General features: G+C 37.4%; 1 protein-coding gene across 1 annotated transcript in view; it reads right to left on the bottom strand.

The window, feature by feature from the left end:
- ZYG11B (zyg-11 family member B, cell cycle regulator) overlaps positions 1-15,463 on the bottom strand; it is a 93,418-nt gene that overhangs the window by 23,220 nt on the left and 54,735 nt on the right. The window contains exons 7-13 of the mRNA XM_045477420.1: positions 14,870-14,969; positions 14,325-14,375; positions 11,711-11,872; positions 11,558-11,605; positions 7,414-7,611; positions 7,228-7,280; positions 1,219-1,316 (exon numbers count right to left, since the gene is read on the bottom strand). Coding sequence (XP_045333376.1) covers positions 1,219-1,316; positions 7,228-7,280; positions 7,414-7,611; positions 11,558-11,605; positions 11,711-11,872; positions 14,325-14,375; positions 14,870-14,969 — 710 coding nt within the window. The remainder of the gene's footprint in view (positions 1-1,218; positions 1,317-7,227; positions 7,281-7,413; positions 7,612-11,557; positions 11,606-11,710; positions 11,873-14,324; positions 14,376-14,869; positions 14,970-15,463) is intronic.

Genomic DNA, 15,463 nt, shown 5'->3' with positions numbered 1-15,463 from the left:
TTTGAGAGAGAGAGAGAGACAGAGCACGAGTGGGGGAGGAACAGAAAGAGAGGGAGACACAGATCTGAAGCAGGCTCCAGGCTCTGAGCTGTCAGCACAGAGCCCGACGTGGGGCTCAAATCCACAAACCCCAAGATCATGACCTGAGCCGAAGTCAGACACAATCGACTGAGTCACCCAGGCACCCCTAATTTCAAATATTTTAATTTATACTGTATTAAAATGTTTCTACTATTAAAGTGTTTTTTCTGCAGTGTTTCAAATCATTTAATGGAATGAATTTTATTAATAAATAACCAACAAAGAGTTGTATCATAACCCTCAAAAAAGAATAATATGGAATCTGATCCAAATTCTTGCTTCTCCAGAGACCATGAGTGCAGACAGCAATGTCTTAAACAATGAAGTTTTGTGTGGATGAGGACTGGGCACTGAAATGTACCATAATCACTGGATCACCTTAAAACTTTTGATTAGCAGACGGACTCACTATAGGCTCCTTTTTTTTTTTTTTTTTTTTTTTTAAAGGCCCAGCACAGGAGCTTGAACTCACAACCTGAGATCATGACTTGAGCTGAGGTCAAGTGTCAGACGTTTAGCCAACTGAGCCGCCCAGGCACCCCATGTAGGAACCTAATTTTTATACTCCATGACATCAGAACAGTGTCTCATTCATCACTGTCATTCAGTATCTAGTATTACTGAGATAATTCTGAAGGAATAAATTTAGTTTAACCTAAGATTCTCTCTTAAGTAATCTCTGCACCCAGTGTGGGTGGGGCTTGAACTCATGATCCTGAGATCAAAAGTTGCATGCTCTACCAACTGAGCCAGCCAGGCACCCCTAAAGGTTCTTATATTGTGTCTTTTAAAATCTGTGTCCTTAAAAAAAAAAATCACTTCAATATACCATTTAAAGGGCGCCTGGGTGGCTTAGTCGGTTAGGCGTCCGACTTCGGCTCAGGTCATGAACTCGCGATTTGTGAGTTCGAGCCCCACGTTGGACTCTGTGCTGACAGCTCGGAGCCTGCAGCCTGCTTCGGATTCTGTGTCTCCCTCTCTCTCTGCCCCTCCCCTACTTGTGCTCTGTCTCTGTCTCTCAAAAATAAACAAAGGTAAAAAAAATTTTTTTTTAAATATACCATTTAGAAATGGCTTTCTTGTGTAAGGAGAATATCACTTGAAAAAGAAAAACATAGTTCTCTTTTTGGTACATACGATTCTTGCTGCAGACATGTTGCATGGCCCAAACTGCCCATAGCTGGACTCCTGGTGTTGTGAAACAGCCAAGTAAAGGGAAAAATGGATTAAAGGACCTAAAGTTTCAAAAGAAAAAAAATAAAGTTACATCCTATACTTAGTGTCATTTCTAAAGCAATAATTCCTGAGCTTTTCATACTAGAAATTTCATCCAACTATTTTTAAACTAATATAAATGAATTATAGAGCATTTTTTCCTTGTCTTGAGACACTTGAGAAAGGATCATATTCATATAAAGTTTTGGTACAAAAGTTGGAAGGTGATCAGAACAAGGTACTGGCAGGAATACTTTTTTGGAAATACTCTTTTGGTATTGAAGATAAACATTTAAGAACAACAGACCTTGTTTTGGAAACTGAGAAAAGGAGGAGTTAATTGGCAACTATCTGGTAGAACACCACGAAAGTGAATACCAGCCTTTCAATTTCTACCAGTCCTCTGCCTTCTGCTCCAAAATAGATAGAACATAAGTTGGGGGAATCAAAAATGTTGGCACTATCAGCATTTGTGAAGTAGAGAACAAAAATAAGATGCAATAATGTTATTTATATGGCAATATGGAGTCCTTCAGGAAATTAGTAACTTAGCTCTGAAGTCACCTGTCATAAACAGTGAGGCATCCAATATGCACTTTAAGAAATTATCATAAACTGTTTCCCCAAACTAACCTGGTGCTACCTCTAGTTCTTTCAGTGTATCATCTTGTCCTGGACCTCTTTGCATTAAGACATTATCTCTTCTTCCTAAAATCTTCTGCCCCTACTTAGTTATCTCTCAAAATTCAGCTCATAATTTACTTCCTCTGGAACGCTTTTTACCACTTTCCATTGCATTTAAGTACTGTCATCTTTAATTTCATAGCATCCTATGTATATAACTAGCTTAATAGTGAATTATGTCTGATTCACATTTGGTGTCTCTCACTAGGCTGTAAGGTTCTTGTCTGTAGGCAACATGTCTTTTTTTTTTTTTTTTTCCAGATTAGTTTATTGGATTCATCTTTTTTTTTTTAAATATATGAAATTTATTGTCAAATTGGTTTCCATACAACACCCAGTGCTCATCCCAAAAGATGCCCTCTTCAATACCCATCTCCCACCCCCTATCAGCCCTCAGTTTGTTCTCAGTTTTTAAGAGTCTCTTATGCTTTGGCTCTCTCCCACTCTAACCTCTTTCTCTCTCTCTCTCTCTTTTTCTCCTTCCCCTCCCCTATGGGTTCCTGTTAAGTTTCTCAGGATCCACATAAGAGTGAAACCATATGGTATCTGTCTTTCTCTGTATGGCTTATTTCACTTAGCAGCACACTCTCCAGTTCCATCCACGTTGCTACAAAGGGCCATATTTCATTCTTTCTCATTGCCACGTAGTACTCCATTGTGTATATAAACCACAATTTCTTTATCCATTCATCACTTGATGGACATTTAGGTTCTTTCCATAATTCGGCTATTGTTGAGAGTGCTGCTATAAACATTGGGGTACAAGTGCCCCTATGCATGAGTACTCCTGTGTGCCTTGGGTAAATTCCTAGCAGTGCTACTGCTAGGTCATAGGGTAGGTCTGTTTTTAATTTTTTGAGGAACCTCCACACTGTTTTCCAGAGCAGCTGCACCAGTTTGCATTCCCACCAACAGTGCAAGAGGGTTCCTGTTTCTCCACATCCTCTCCAGCATCTATAGTCTCCTGATTTGTTCATTTTGGCCACTCTGACTGGCGTGAGGTGATATCTGAGTGTGGTTTTGATTATTTCCCTGATGAGGAGCGACGTTGAGCATCTTTTCATGTGCCTCTTGGCCATCGGATGTCTTCTTTAGAGAAATGTCTATTCATGTTTTCTGCCCATTTCTTCACTGGATTATTTGTTTTTCGGGTATGGAGTTTGGTGAGCTCTTTATACATTTCGGATACTAGCCCTTTGTCTGATATGTCATTTGCAAATATCTTTTCCCATTCCGTTGGTTGCCTTTTAGTTTTGTTGATTGTTTCCTTTGCTGTGCAGAAGCTTTTTATCTTCATGAGGTCCCAATAGTTCATTTTTGCTTTTAATTCCCTTGCCTTTGGGGATGTGTCGAGTAAGAAATTGCTATGGCTGAGGTCAGAGAGGTCTTTTCCTGTTTTCTCCTCTACGGTTTTGATGGTTTCCTGTTTCACATTCAGGTCCTTTATCCATTTTGAGTTTATTTTTGTGAATGGTGTGAGAAAGTGGTCTAGTTTCAACCTTCTGCATGTTGCTGTCCAGTTCTCCCAGCACCATTTGTTAAAGAGACTGTCTTTTTTCCATTGGATATTCTTTCCTGCTTTGTCAAAGATTAGTTGGCCATACTTTTGTGGGTCTAGTTCTGGGGTTTCTATTCTATTCCATTGGTCTATGTGTCTGTTTTGTGCCAATACCATGCTGTCTTGATAATTACAGCTTTGTAGTAGGGGCTAAAGTCTGGGATTGTGATGCCTCCTGCTTTGGTCTTCTTCAAAATTACTTTGGCTATTCGGGGCCTTTTGTGGTTCCATAGGAGTTTTAGGATTGCTTGTTCTAGCTTCGAGAAGAATGCTGGTGCAATTTTGGTTGGGATTGCATTGAGTGTGTAGATAGCTTTGGGTAGTATTGACATTTTGACAATATTTATTCTTCCAACCCATGAGCACGGAATGTTTTTCCATTTCTTTATATCTTCTTCAATTTCCTTCATAAGCTTTCTATAGTTTTCAGCATACAGATTTTTTACATCTTTGGTCAGGTTTATTCCTAGGTATTTTATGCTTCTTGGTGCAATTGTGAATGGGATCAGTTTCTTTATTTGTCTTTCTGTTGTTTCATTATTAGTGTATAAGAATGCAACTGATTTCTGTACATTGATTTTGTATCCTGCAACTGCTGAATTCATGTATCAGTTCTAGCAGACTTTTGGTGGAGTCTATCGGATTTTCCATGTATAATAGCATGTCATCTGCAAAAAGTGAAAGCTTAACTTCATCTCTGCCAATTTTGATGCCTTTGATTTCCTTTTGTTGTCTGATTGCTGATGCTAGCACTTCCAACATTATGTTAAATAACAGCGGTGAGAGTGGACATCCCTGTCGTGTTCCTGATCTCAGGGAAAAAGCTCTCAGTTTTTCCCCATTGAGGATGATGTTAGCTGTGGGCTTTTCATAAATGGCTTTTATGGTGTTTAAGTATGTTCTTTCTATCCCGACTTTCTCGAGGGTTTTTATTAAGGATGCTGAATTTTGTCAAATGCTTTTTCTGCATCGATTGACAGGATCATATGGTTCTCATCTTTTCTTTTATTAATGTGATGTATCACGCTGATTGATTTGTGAATGCTGAACCAGCCCTGCATCCCAGGAATGAATCCCACTTGATCATGGTGAATAATTCTTTTTATATGCTGTTGAATTCAATTTGCTAGTATCTTATTGAGAATTTTTGCATCCATACTCATCAGGGATATTGGCCTGTAGTTCTCTTTTTTTACTGGGTCTCTGTCTGGTTTAGGAATCAAAGTAATACTGGCTTCATAGAATGAGTCTGGAAGTTTTCCTTCCCTTTCTATTTTTTGGAATAGCTTGAGAAGGATAGGTATTATCTCTGCCTTGAATGTCTGGTAGAACTCCCCTGGGAAGCCATCTGGTCCTGGACTCTTATTTGTTGGGAAGTTTTTGATAACTGATTCAATTTCTTCACTGGTTATGGGTCTGTTCAAGCTTTCTATTTCCTCCTGATTGAGTTTTGGAAGTGTGTGGGTGTTTAGCAATTTGTCAATTTCTTCCAGGTTGTCCAGTTTGTTGGCATATAGTTTTTCATAGTATTCCCTGATAATTGCTTGTATTTCTGAGGGATTGGTGTAATAATTCCCTTTTCATTCATGATTTTATCTATTTGGGTCATCTCCCTTTTCTTTTTGAGAAGCCTGGCTAGAGGTTTATCAATTTTGTTTATTTTTTCAAAAAAACAACTCTTAGTTTCGTTGATCTGCTCTACAGTTTTTTTAGATTCTATATTGTTTATTTCTGCTCTGATCTTTATTATTTCTCTTCTTCTGCTGGGTTTAGGCTGTCTTTGCTGTTCTGCTTCTATTTCCTTTAGGTGTGTTGTTAGATTTTGTATTTGGGATTTTTCTTGTTTCTTGAGATAGGCCTGGATTGCCATGTATTTTCCTCTCAGGACTGCCTTTGCTGCATCCCAAAGTGTTTGGATTGTTGTATTTTCATTTTTGTTTGTTTCCATATATTTTTAAATTTCTTCTCTAATTGCCTGGTTGACCCATTCATTCTTTGGTAGGGTTTTCTTTAACCTCCATGCTTTTGGAGGTTTTCCAGACTTTTTCTTGTGGTTGATTTCAAGCTTCATAGCATTGTGATCTGAAAGTGTGCATGGTATGATCTCAGTTCTTTTATACTTATGAAGGGCTGTTTTGTGACTCAGGATGTGATATTGGAGAATGTTCCATGTGCACTCGAGAAGAAAGTATATTCTGTTGTTTTGGGATGCAGAGTTCTAAATATATCTGTCAAGTCCATCTGATCCAATGTATCATTCAGGGCCCTTGTTTCTTTATTGACCATGTGTCTAGATGATCTATCCATTGCAGTAAGTGGGGTGTTAAAGTCCCCTGCAATTACCACATTCTTATCAATAAGGTTGCTTATGTTTGTGAGTAATTGTTTTATATATTTGGGGGCTCCCATATTTGGCGCATAGACATTTATAATTGTTAGCTCTTCCTGATGGATAGACCCTGTAATTATTATATAATGCCCTTCTTCATCTCTTGTTACAGCCTTTAAAGTCTAGTTTGTCTGATATAAGTATGGCTACTCCAGCTCTCTTTTGACTTCCAGTAGCATGATAAATAGTTCATCATCCCCTCACTTTCAATCTGAAGGTGTCCTCAGGTCTAAAATGAGTTTCTTGTAGACAGCAAATAGATGGGTCTTATTTTTTTATCCATTCTGATACCCTATGTCTTTTGGTTGGTGCATTTAGTCCATTTACCTTCAGTGTTATTATAGAAAGATATGAGTTTAGAGTCATTGTGATGTCTGTAGGTTTCATGCTTGTAGCGTTGTCTCTGGTACTTTGTCTCACAGGATCTCCCTTAGGATCTCTTGTAGGGCTGGTTTAGTGGTGATGAATTCCTTCAGCTTTTGTTTGTTTGGGAAGACCTTTATCTCTCCTTCTATTCTAAATGACAGATTTGCTGGATAAAGGATTCTCAGCTGCATATATTTTCTGTTCATCACATTGAAGATTTCCTGCCATTCCTTTCTGGCCTGCCAAGTTTCAGTAGAGAGATCTGTCACGAGTCTTATCTGTTTCCCTTTATATGTTAGAGCACGTTTATCCCTAGCTGCTTTCAGAATTTTCTCTTTATCCTTGTATTTTGCCAGTTTCACTATGATATGTCGTGCAGAAGATGGATTCAAGTTATGTCTGAAGGGAGTTCTCTGTGCCTCTTGGATTTCAATGCCTTTTTCCTTCCCCAGATCAGGGAAGTTCTCAGCTATTATTTCTTCAAGTACACCTTCAGCACCTTTCCCTCCCTCTTCCTCCTCTGGAATACCAATTATGCATAGATTATTTTAGTGCATCACTTAGTTCTCTAATTTTCCCCTCATACTCCTGGATTTTTTATCTCTCTTTTTCTCAGCTTCCTCTTTTTCCATAATTTTATCTTCTAGTTCACCTATTCTCTCCTCTGCCTCTTCAATGTAGGCAACATGTCTTACTCATCTTTGAATTTCAAGAGCATAGAACAGGTCCTTGGCACTTTCTTCAATAAATATGAAATGAAAGAAGAAATGATGAATGACAGGTAACAGAAAAGAGTGAAAATATTTCAATCCTTTTAAATCCAGTAAGAAGATAGATGCCTGAGGGAAAATACATTATACACCTGGTAGGAATAATCTCCAAGCAAGCGAAATGACTAGGTTAAGGGCTTAATATTAATTATCTTGCTAATTACCTGTATGCTACCATCTCACACTCTGGAGTTGGCCATTTCAAAATAGCTGAATGCTGCAAGACACAAGACACACAGGAAAGAATACAATATTTATTCAGCACTGCATTATTGCATTATGAAACTCTGATAGCTTAACTACGATGAATGTTTGTTTGTATGCTTCTAGAAAACACCAAATGACCTTACCAGATCATCCAGAAGAGAATTCCTCTGGCTACGGCTCAATGTCCAAGCTTGTTCACCTCTAGATATTAAATGGGCAATAATTCCAGCTGCAAAGTAACTGACTTCCACTTCAACACTATGCAGGAGGCTACTGATGTGGTCTATAAAATCCTTCCACATTAATTCAGAATGCAATTCTTGCACTTCAGCTATATTATTCTGGAAAAAAAGAAGATATAAAAATTGAAGTAATATGCATAATGGCTAAATGACCATTTGTATTCTAAGAAGGAACAGAGATTGTAACAATTTAAACACGTATCTGCAGGGGCGCCTGGGTTGCTCAGTTGGTTAAGTGTCTGACTTTGGCTCAGGTCATGATCTCACAGTTTGTGAGTATGAGCCCCTCATCTGTCAGTGCAGAGCCCACTTCAGATAATCTGTCTTCTTCTCTCTCCCCTCCCTGACTTGTGCCCACACGCGTTCTCTGTCTCTCTGTCTCAAAAATAAACATTAAAAAAAAAATATGTATCTGCATATACATAAAAGGTGAAGACTTTTGTTATGTTAGCACAGTGTGTTTATGGGTGATTTATTTTCTCTCCTCCCAAAACAATAAAATAATACAGAAACAGTAGTGAGTTCCTTTTTCAGGCAAAATGATGAGGTGGATAACCTAAAAAATCACCTGCTATAAAATATCTAGAAGTGATAGTGGGAAAACAGCTAACAACCTTTATTTATTTGTTTGTTTATTTATTTTCAAAATGTTTATTTATTTGAGAGAGCATGTGAGCACAAGGGGGTCGGTGGGCAGAGAGAGAGGGAAAGAGAGAATCTAAAGCAGGCTCCGTGCTGCCAGCACAGAGGTTGGATGTGGGGCTCGATCCCATGAACTAAGACTTGATCATGAGCTGGGCCAAAATCAAGCGTCAGACACTTAACTGATTGAGCCACCTAGGTGACCCAACAACCTTTAAATATGTAACCTGCTGGGATAAAAAGCAAATAGGGAACCAAACCAGAGCAGTAACAGGCCATCACTGACTTGTAGAGTCAAGAGCACTGGGTTTTAATAGCCATGCAAAGGCAGAAAGTAAGGCTAAAAACTGGAACTAAGACTTCACATATAAGACAAGGACTTTCAAAGTATCACACCTCAGAAAAAGAGCAGACTGACATAGGTGAATGAAAAAGAGGCCTATTGTAATCTGGGATCTGGCCTAAAAGGAAAAGTCTTCTCTTGCCATTTTCTTTTTTTTTTTTTTTTTTTTTTTAATTTTTTTTTCAACGTTTTTATTTATTTTTGGGACAGAGAGAGACAGAGCATGAACAGGGGAGGGGCAGAGAGAGAGGGAGACACAGAATCGGAAACAGGCTCCAGGCTCTGAGCCATCAGCCCAGAGCCCGACGCGGGGCTCGAACTCACGGACCGCGAGATCGTGACCTGGCTGAAGTCGGACGCTTAACCGACTGCGCCACCCAGGCGCCCCTCTTGCCATTTTCAATAAGGGGCTGTCCTCATGCAAGATTGTAGTTCAAATTTATACCATCTGTGTAGTCTGGAGAAACTCCAAGCTGAGAAGCAACAGTAACAGACGTTGAAGAAAAACCAGGAAAGTTTGGTTATCAAGAAAGCAGAGAGGGGTGAGTGTATCAAAAGGACAAAGGGATTAGCAGTTCTGAATAATGTGGAGAGCATAAATAAAATGAAGGCAAAAAAGCATCCCTTTGAGCAATATAGTGATCGTTTTTTAAGATTTTTTATTTTTAAGTAATCTCTGCACCTAACATGTGGCTTGAACCTACAACCCTGATATCAAGAGTCACGTGCTCTACCAACTAAGCCAGCCAGTCACCCCTCATTATAGTAATTTGTGTCTTAAAAATTTCACAGCCTTAGACCTCTACTGAATGCCAAAGTTTGACTGCTGGCCTATATAAGGTAGACGTTTTATCTGGGCTTGGGGTGTGATGGCTTCCTTACACAGTACATAAGGAAGACCTCTGTTCGCATGGGAAACAACTGAGGGGTTTCCAACTTAGACTATGGGTCTAAAGGATCTAAGATCCAACTTAACATACTGCTCTGAAGATTAATCTTCATTCTTAAAACTTAATTTGATCTACTATGAAACAATAATTTTCTTCCTAACATGTTGATTCCATTTCTTAGGAACCAAAACACTGAACTTTGGATTATTAAGAGACTACTTGTTCCTTAGCTTAAGTCATTTTATAATAAATGAAAGTGAAAGGCATCATGTCCAAATGTATTCTCTGTAATGACTAACAAGTTTTCTTCTTCAACTATGAAAAAGAGGGTAGAAGAGACAAGTTTAACTATACACTACATGAATGTGTATAATCTATTTTTCCACCAGCATCAATGATCAATCATCGCTCCTCTCTAATCTCACATATTCAAATATGAAAAGGCATTTCCATTCATTTTTCTTCTTTCTTAACATTTTATTTACTGAGAGAGAGAGTGCATGGACCCATGTGTGCGTGTGCGGGGGGTAAGGCAAAGAGAGAAAGAGAGAGAGAATCCAAAGCAGGCTCCATACTACACACGGAACATTTACAAAGATCATATTCTGGGTCATACACAAGTCTCAATAAATTCCAAAGGACTCACATCAAAGTATGTTCTCTGATCACAAAAAATTTAGATGCAATATTTCAAAATAGGTTATTGAAAAAAAAAATTCAAACACAAAGTAATGGAGAAAGATCTGGAAGAAAGCATACCAGGTTGTATTAATATTAATTACCTCATGGAAATGAAAATGATTGAAGTCTGGGGACAGAGTCTTAAGCTTTTCAAATACACTTTTGCACTGTTTCACTAGTTATAATAAGCATGTATTCTTTTTGAAATTAAAGAAAGCATTTTTAAAACCCTATGGAAGCTCTCTTAAAGCCTTATGGAATACTTAAAATAAATTCCACCTTTCCTCTTGTGGTGATGTGAACCAACTTCTGTATCTAATAATCCCTATGAACCCTGAATAAAATAATCAAATACCTTAATTTATTTAATACTTCCCTATTTCTGGGAATTTAGGTCTTTTTACATTTTCTACTTTACATTAGCCTGAAGCTACAGTGAACAGATAGGTCTTCTTTAAATGCCAGCCCTTAGCTTTCCCCAAAATCCATCTCTGATTGCTCAGTATCTCATACTCTTGCATCTGTAAAACAAACACTGATGTATATATATTTTACTCACTAATCTATGCCTCCCATGATCTAATTCCTCAAAAGCACAGATCTGCTCTAAAAAGAGCTTTTACCACACAGGCATGTTTCTAATGTTGCAGTGATTAAAGTTAACAAAACATTTGATCCTTCACATTTATCTCAAATCCTAGAGGGCTCACTATGTTTTTTTAATTTTTTTTGTGTGTGATTTAAGCTCTTTTTTTTTTAGTTTGTTTATTTTTGAGAGAGAGAGAGAGAGCATGAGTGAACAAGGGGCAGAGAGAGAGGTAAAAAGAAAATCCCATGAGGGGCAGAGAGAGGGAGAGAGAGAATCCCATGCAGGCTCCACACTGTCAGCTTGCAGCCTGAAGCAGGACTCAAGTTCACCTGCTGCAGAGCCTGAGCTCACCCGCTGCAGGGCTCGGAGCTCACTGGAAACAGGGCTTGAGCTCACCAGAAGCTGGCTCGAACTCACCCTATGCCGGGCTGGAACTCACAAACTGTGAGATCATGACCTGAGCTGAAATCAAGAGTTGGGACACTTAACTGACTGAGCCACCCATGTGCCCTTGGAATATCTAATTTGTTAAGCAGTCTTTTAAGTAGTAATTATTAATTACCAAACATAGCATGTGAGAACACTTACAATTTAGTGAGATTTTTTAATGAGATTTTCCCCCCTGATTATAAAAGTAAAATTGGCCTACTACAAAGCTTTGCATTATTCCAAAAAATATACAGAAAATTATGTAATTTATATTTTTCCTTTTAATGTGGTGAAAATCCTAATATGTATACATTGTTTTATGGCCTGCTTTTTTTTCCACTTTATTATATTGTATATATTTTCTGATGTCATTAAGTGTTTACAAATAGAGAAACAACTTTCAATGTATTATCTCAGAAGAAAAATAATTAATTACCACTTGGAATTTAGCAGGAAATATTTATATCTTACCAAAAGTCCTAGAACTTTCTGTTGAATGGATGACTCAGTTGGGAAAGACTGTAAAAAGAAAGAAAAACCTATAACTACGTAAAGAATCAAATATAATAAATGAATATTTTAATCAATCAATGTCAAAACTATAGGCTAAATTCCCATTCTAACCTCTAGAACCCGCATGAAGAGTTCTAACCCTTGGTTTTCAATAAAATGTCTGCAAGTGGTTGGAGATTCATCTGTGAGGTTCCAAAGTGCACTCAAAGTAAACTTCAAAGTAGTGTCCACTGAATTTTGATTGGTTTTCTGCTTCACTATTTGAAGAAGTTGCTGAAAGAAGGAAAATACAATGAATTTCTTATCACTAAGCTGTTACTACAATTGGTGGTAATAATCACAAGTCATGAGGATTGGTCTTGTGGCTTAAAACATTTCCTAGAAAGGTTTTTGTAAGTACAACAACCAGCTTCTTGGATCAGATTTTTCCTTCAACAAGAAAAAAAATACAGGATCTTCAGAAATCCTTTATTATTCTCATCATCCCTAAAATCTAATACCCTGTAAATAAAATAAAATGCAAAATGATTAAAGCTTAGGACAAACTATCTTACCCAATCAGTCATAGCATATATTCATTTCAGATCCTGGGATAAAAAAAGTGGAGGGGGAGAAGGGGAAATGAAACTAACATTTATTATAAACATCAGCAAATTATATCCTATATTGTAATACTGTTATACCCATTTTTTGGGGAAAGGAAATTGTGAGAAATATTAAGTAATTTGATCATAGTCAACTTAGTATGAGAAAATAAGAATTGGGAGACCTAATTCTATATAATTCTAAGTTTTCCTTAAAAAAAAAAAGGACAAATTACATATAATAGTAAGAGAATTAAAATCTACATTGGCTTTGAATAACATCACAGCTTTGAAATTCCCTTTGTAAATCATTTCTACTATAGCCTTACCCTAAGAAATTTAAGTTTGAAAAGTGAATGTTTTGAGACCTAGATAAGGCACCCATAACTCCATTTTTAGATAATAATTTGGGGGGGGGGGAGGGTGCTCTGCTCAAACAGATACAAGAAAACATTAACGAACACTATTACTTAACGTTACATACAATTCAGGAAAAATTTTTTAAGAAACAAAAACATCTAGGTGCAATTATGTAACTTAATAAGCATAGTGTCTAAGAGTGTGGTACTAGAATTTGCATCTGTGTAACCTTGTTTGCTAATTTAATTCTTTGATTCCTCATCTGCAAATTGTGAATGATAATTAAGAGCTTCAAAAAAAGAAAAAAAAAAGCTAGTGATTACCACTACTACTGCTACTAATTTCCGCTTAAACTAAGCTTAATTTTCCCCCAAAGCATGTAAGTGGATGACTTCCTTAAAATCTTTAACTATACCTCCAGCCAAAATTACTGAAACACATACATAGCAATAAATAGCCATAGTTAAAACTAAAAATATCATTCCTGAAAATAGTAAAAACTAAGTAAAAGTAGCATCCTTTTCTACTTATCTAACATATATTGTATTTTGTGCTAAGTACTTAGCATATATTCCTTCTTAATTTTTTTTTTAAAGTAAGCCCTATGCTCGATGTGGGGCTTGAGCTAATGACCCCAAGATAAGAGTCACATGCTCTATTGACAGCCGGTCAGGCACCACCCCTTCAATTAATCTTAATTTCCTTTTCATTTAATCTTCATAATAACTGTATAAGGTAGTTTATAGAAACTACAGCTAGTAAGTGATAAAATTAGCAATAAACCCAGATATGTTGACTCCAGAATTCCTACTCTTTCCATCATACCATCAACAGCATTCTCCTCTCTTTACATTACTATTTTCACTCATATTGCTATTACTATACTTAGTAGATTTTATTACAACCATGTCTACATAACTATTTTCTCTACTACTTCTTATAGACAGACTACTCTTACGAACAGAAATTATAGATATAATTCGATGTGAATCCCTCATCTAGTAAGGTGGTAGAAATTTGCTAAGTATCCTATACATATTTATCAAAGGAATGACTTTCTCATTATATACATAACTCGTAAATCATAAAAAAAGGGAATCTTTCGGGTTGCCCGGCTGGCTCAGCCGGTAAAGAGTGTGACTCTTGTGGGTTGAGCCCCATGTCAGGTGTAGAGATTACTTAAAACTAAAATCTTAAAAAGGGGAAGTCTTTCATTTGCCTTTTCTATCTACCATTATTGTTCACATACATCATGACAGGATTGTAACAAGAAACTCTGAAGTGGACTGCTTTCCTCCACTCTTCCCAAGAACACTGTTTATATTTATTTTCTTTAAAGCTTTTAAACTTTTCATTGTTCACTATATCATCTCCTCAACTGAGTGTAAGCAAGCAAAATCATTTGTCAGTTATCTAAATTATCTTTTCCCCCCAAAGCATGTAGCACAATCTTATGCCTATGGCAGTGTCTACATTTTCTTCATAAATAACAAAATAACAGAATTTTAGAACTAGATAGGATCTTAAGGCTTATTTAGGTTCCAATGGTTCACATAATTTGTCTAAATTGACAAACTGAGTTTACAAGTTAGATCTTAGGTCATCGGACTCCTAGTTCAAGGCTCTTTCCACCTCTGTTAGGGAATAAAGCTACCTCTATGAAAATAAGTGAATACATCCAGTTAAAAGTAATGAAATACCAGAAGATAACACAACACTGCCTGAAAACAATGAAAATGAAAACTCTCTAATGATCTGCATAGAGGGTATAACAGACTTACCCTGACAATGAAGAGTTCAGCACCAAGCTGTGCAGTTTGTTCTGTAGAAAGCTATAAGCAAGCAGATGACAAAGTAAATGTTCAAGAACTCACTAGTTAGTGTCAGTTTATTTATTTATTTTTTAACGTTTATTTATTTTTGAGACAGAGAGAGACAGAGCATGAGCAGGGGAGGGTCAGAGAGAGGGAGACACAGAATCTGAAACAGGCTGCAGGCTCTGAGCGGTCAGCACAGAGCCCGACACGGGGCTCGAACCCACGGGCTGTGAGATTATGACCTGAGCCGAAGTCGGACGCTTAACCGACCAAGCCACCCAGGCGCCCCTGGTTAGTGTCAGTTTAATATCATTCACTGTAACAAACTCTAAAGGTCAGACTAAAATCTTTGATTAACATGCAGTTCTGCAATATTGAACGTAGACTGAACAAACAGACTGGCGAAGAGATGTACTAACTTTTCTGGCATATAGATTTTGGGGGAAGTAGTGACTGTAATGGGAAATAGCTGCCTACATAAAATTATTCAATCATAGGAGTTCAGGTACCTTGGCAGCCAGGATGGAAATGATAGCAACTGCCATCCTTTGCATGTTTTGATCCTCATGGTTGCAGAGCCACTGCATGACAAGCTTGGCTGCTTCAAACCTGAAAACACACAAGAGGGTTTCATGAATGAATCCTGGAGGCTCAAGCACAGTCTTACAGCTCTAGCTGAGCTGATGCTACAATTCAGGTAGGTGCGAAAGAAAGGGAAAATTCCTCTTAACTGATACAGAATAACAATTATACTTCGTGTTCTGGAGCCGGTGCCTCATTATTAATTCTGAAACTTTGTAAAGAAACAAGAGTTTGGAAAATATCAAAACTATCCCGCATTCATTTTCTAGATTGTAACATATTTCTATTCTGCAGTGATTTCTACACTGTATTGAGTTTTGTCTGGGTTCCTTACAGTACCTAGCACAACAGAAATAAATATTCATTCATTCATTCACAAACATTTATTGAGCCCCTGCTTTGTTCCAGATATTGTTCCTGGTGCTGGAGATCGAGTAGTGAACAAAACAGGAAAATATCTCTACTCTCATAGAGCTTACATCGCAGTATGGACACCAGATCATAAACCAAACAAGTAAAAC

The sequence above is a fragment of the Leopardus geoffroyi genome, chromosome C1 (assembly GCF_018350155.1).
Source record: "Leopardus geoffroyi isolate Oge1 chromosome C1, O.geoffroyi_Oge1_pat1.0, whole genome shotgun sequence".
Lineage (NCBI taxonomy): Eukaryota > Metazoa > Chordata > Mammalia > Carnivora > Felidae > Leopardus > Leopardus geoffroyi.
This window is presented reverse-complemented; position numbering and strand designations above follow the sequence as displayed.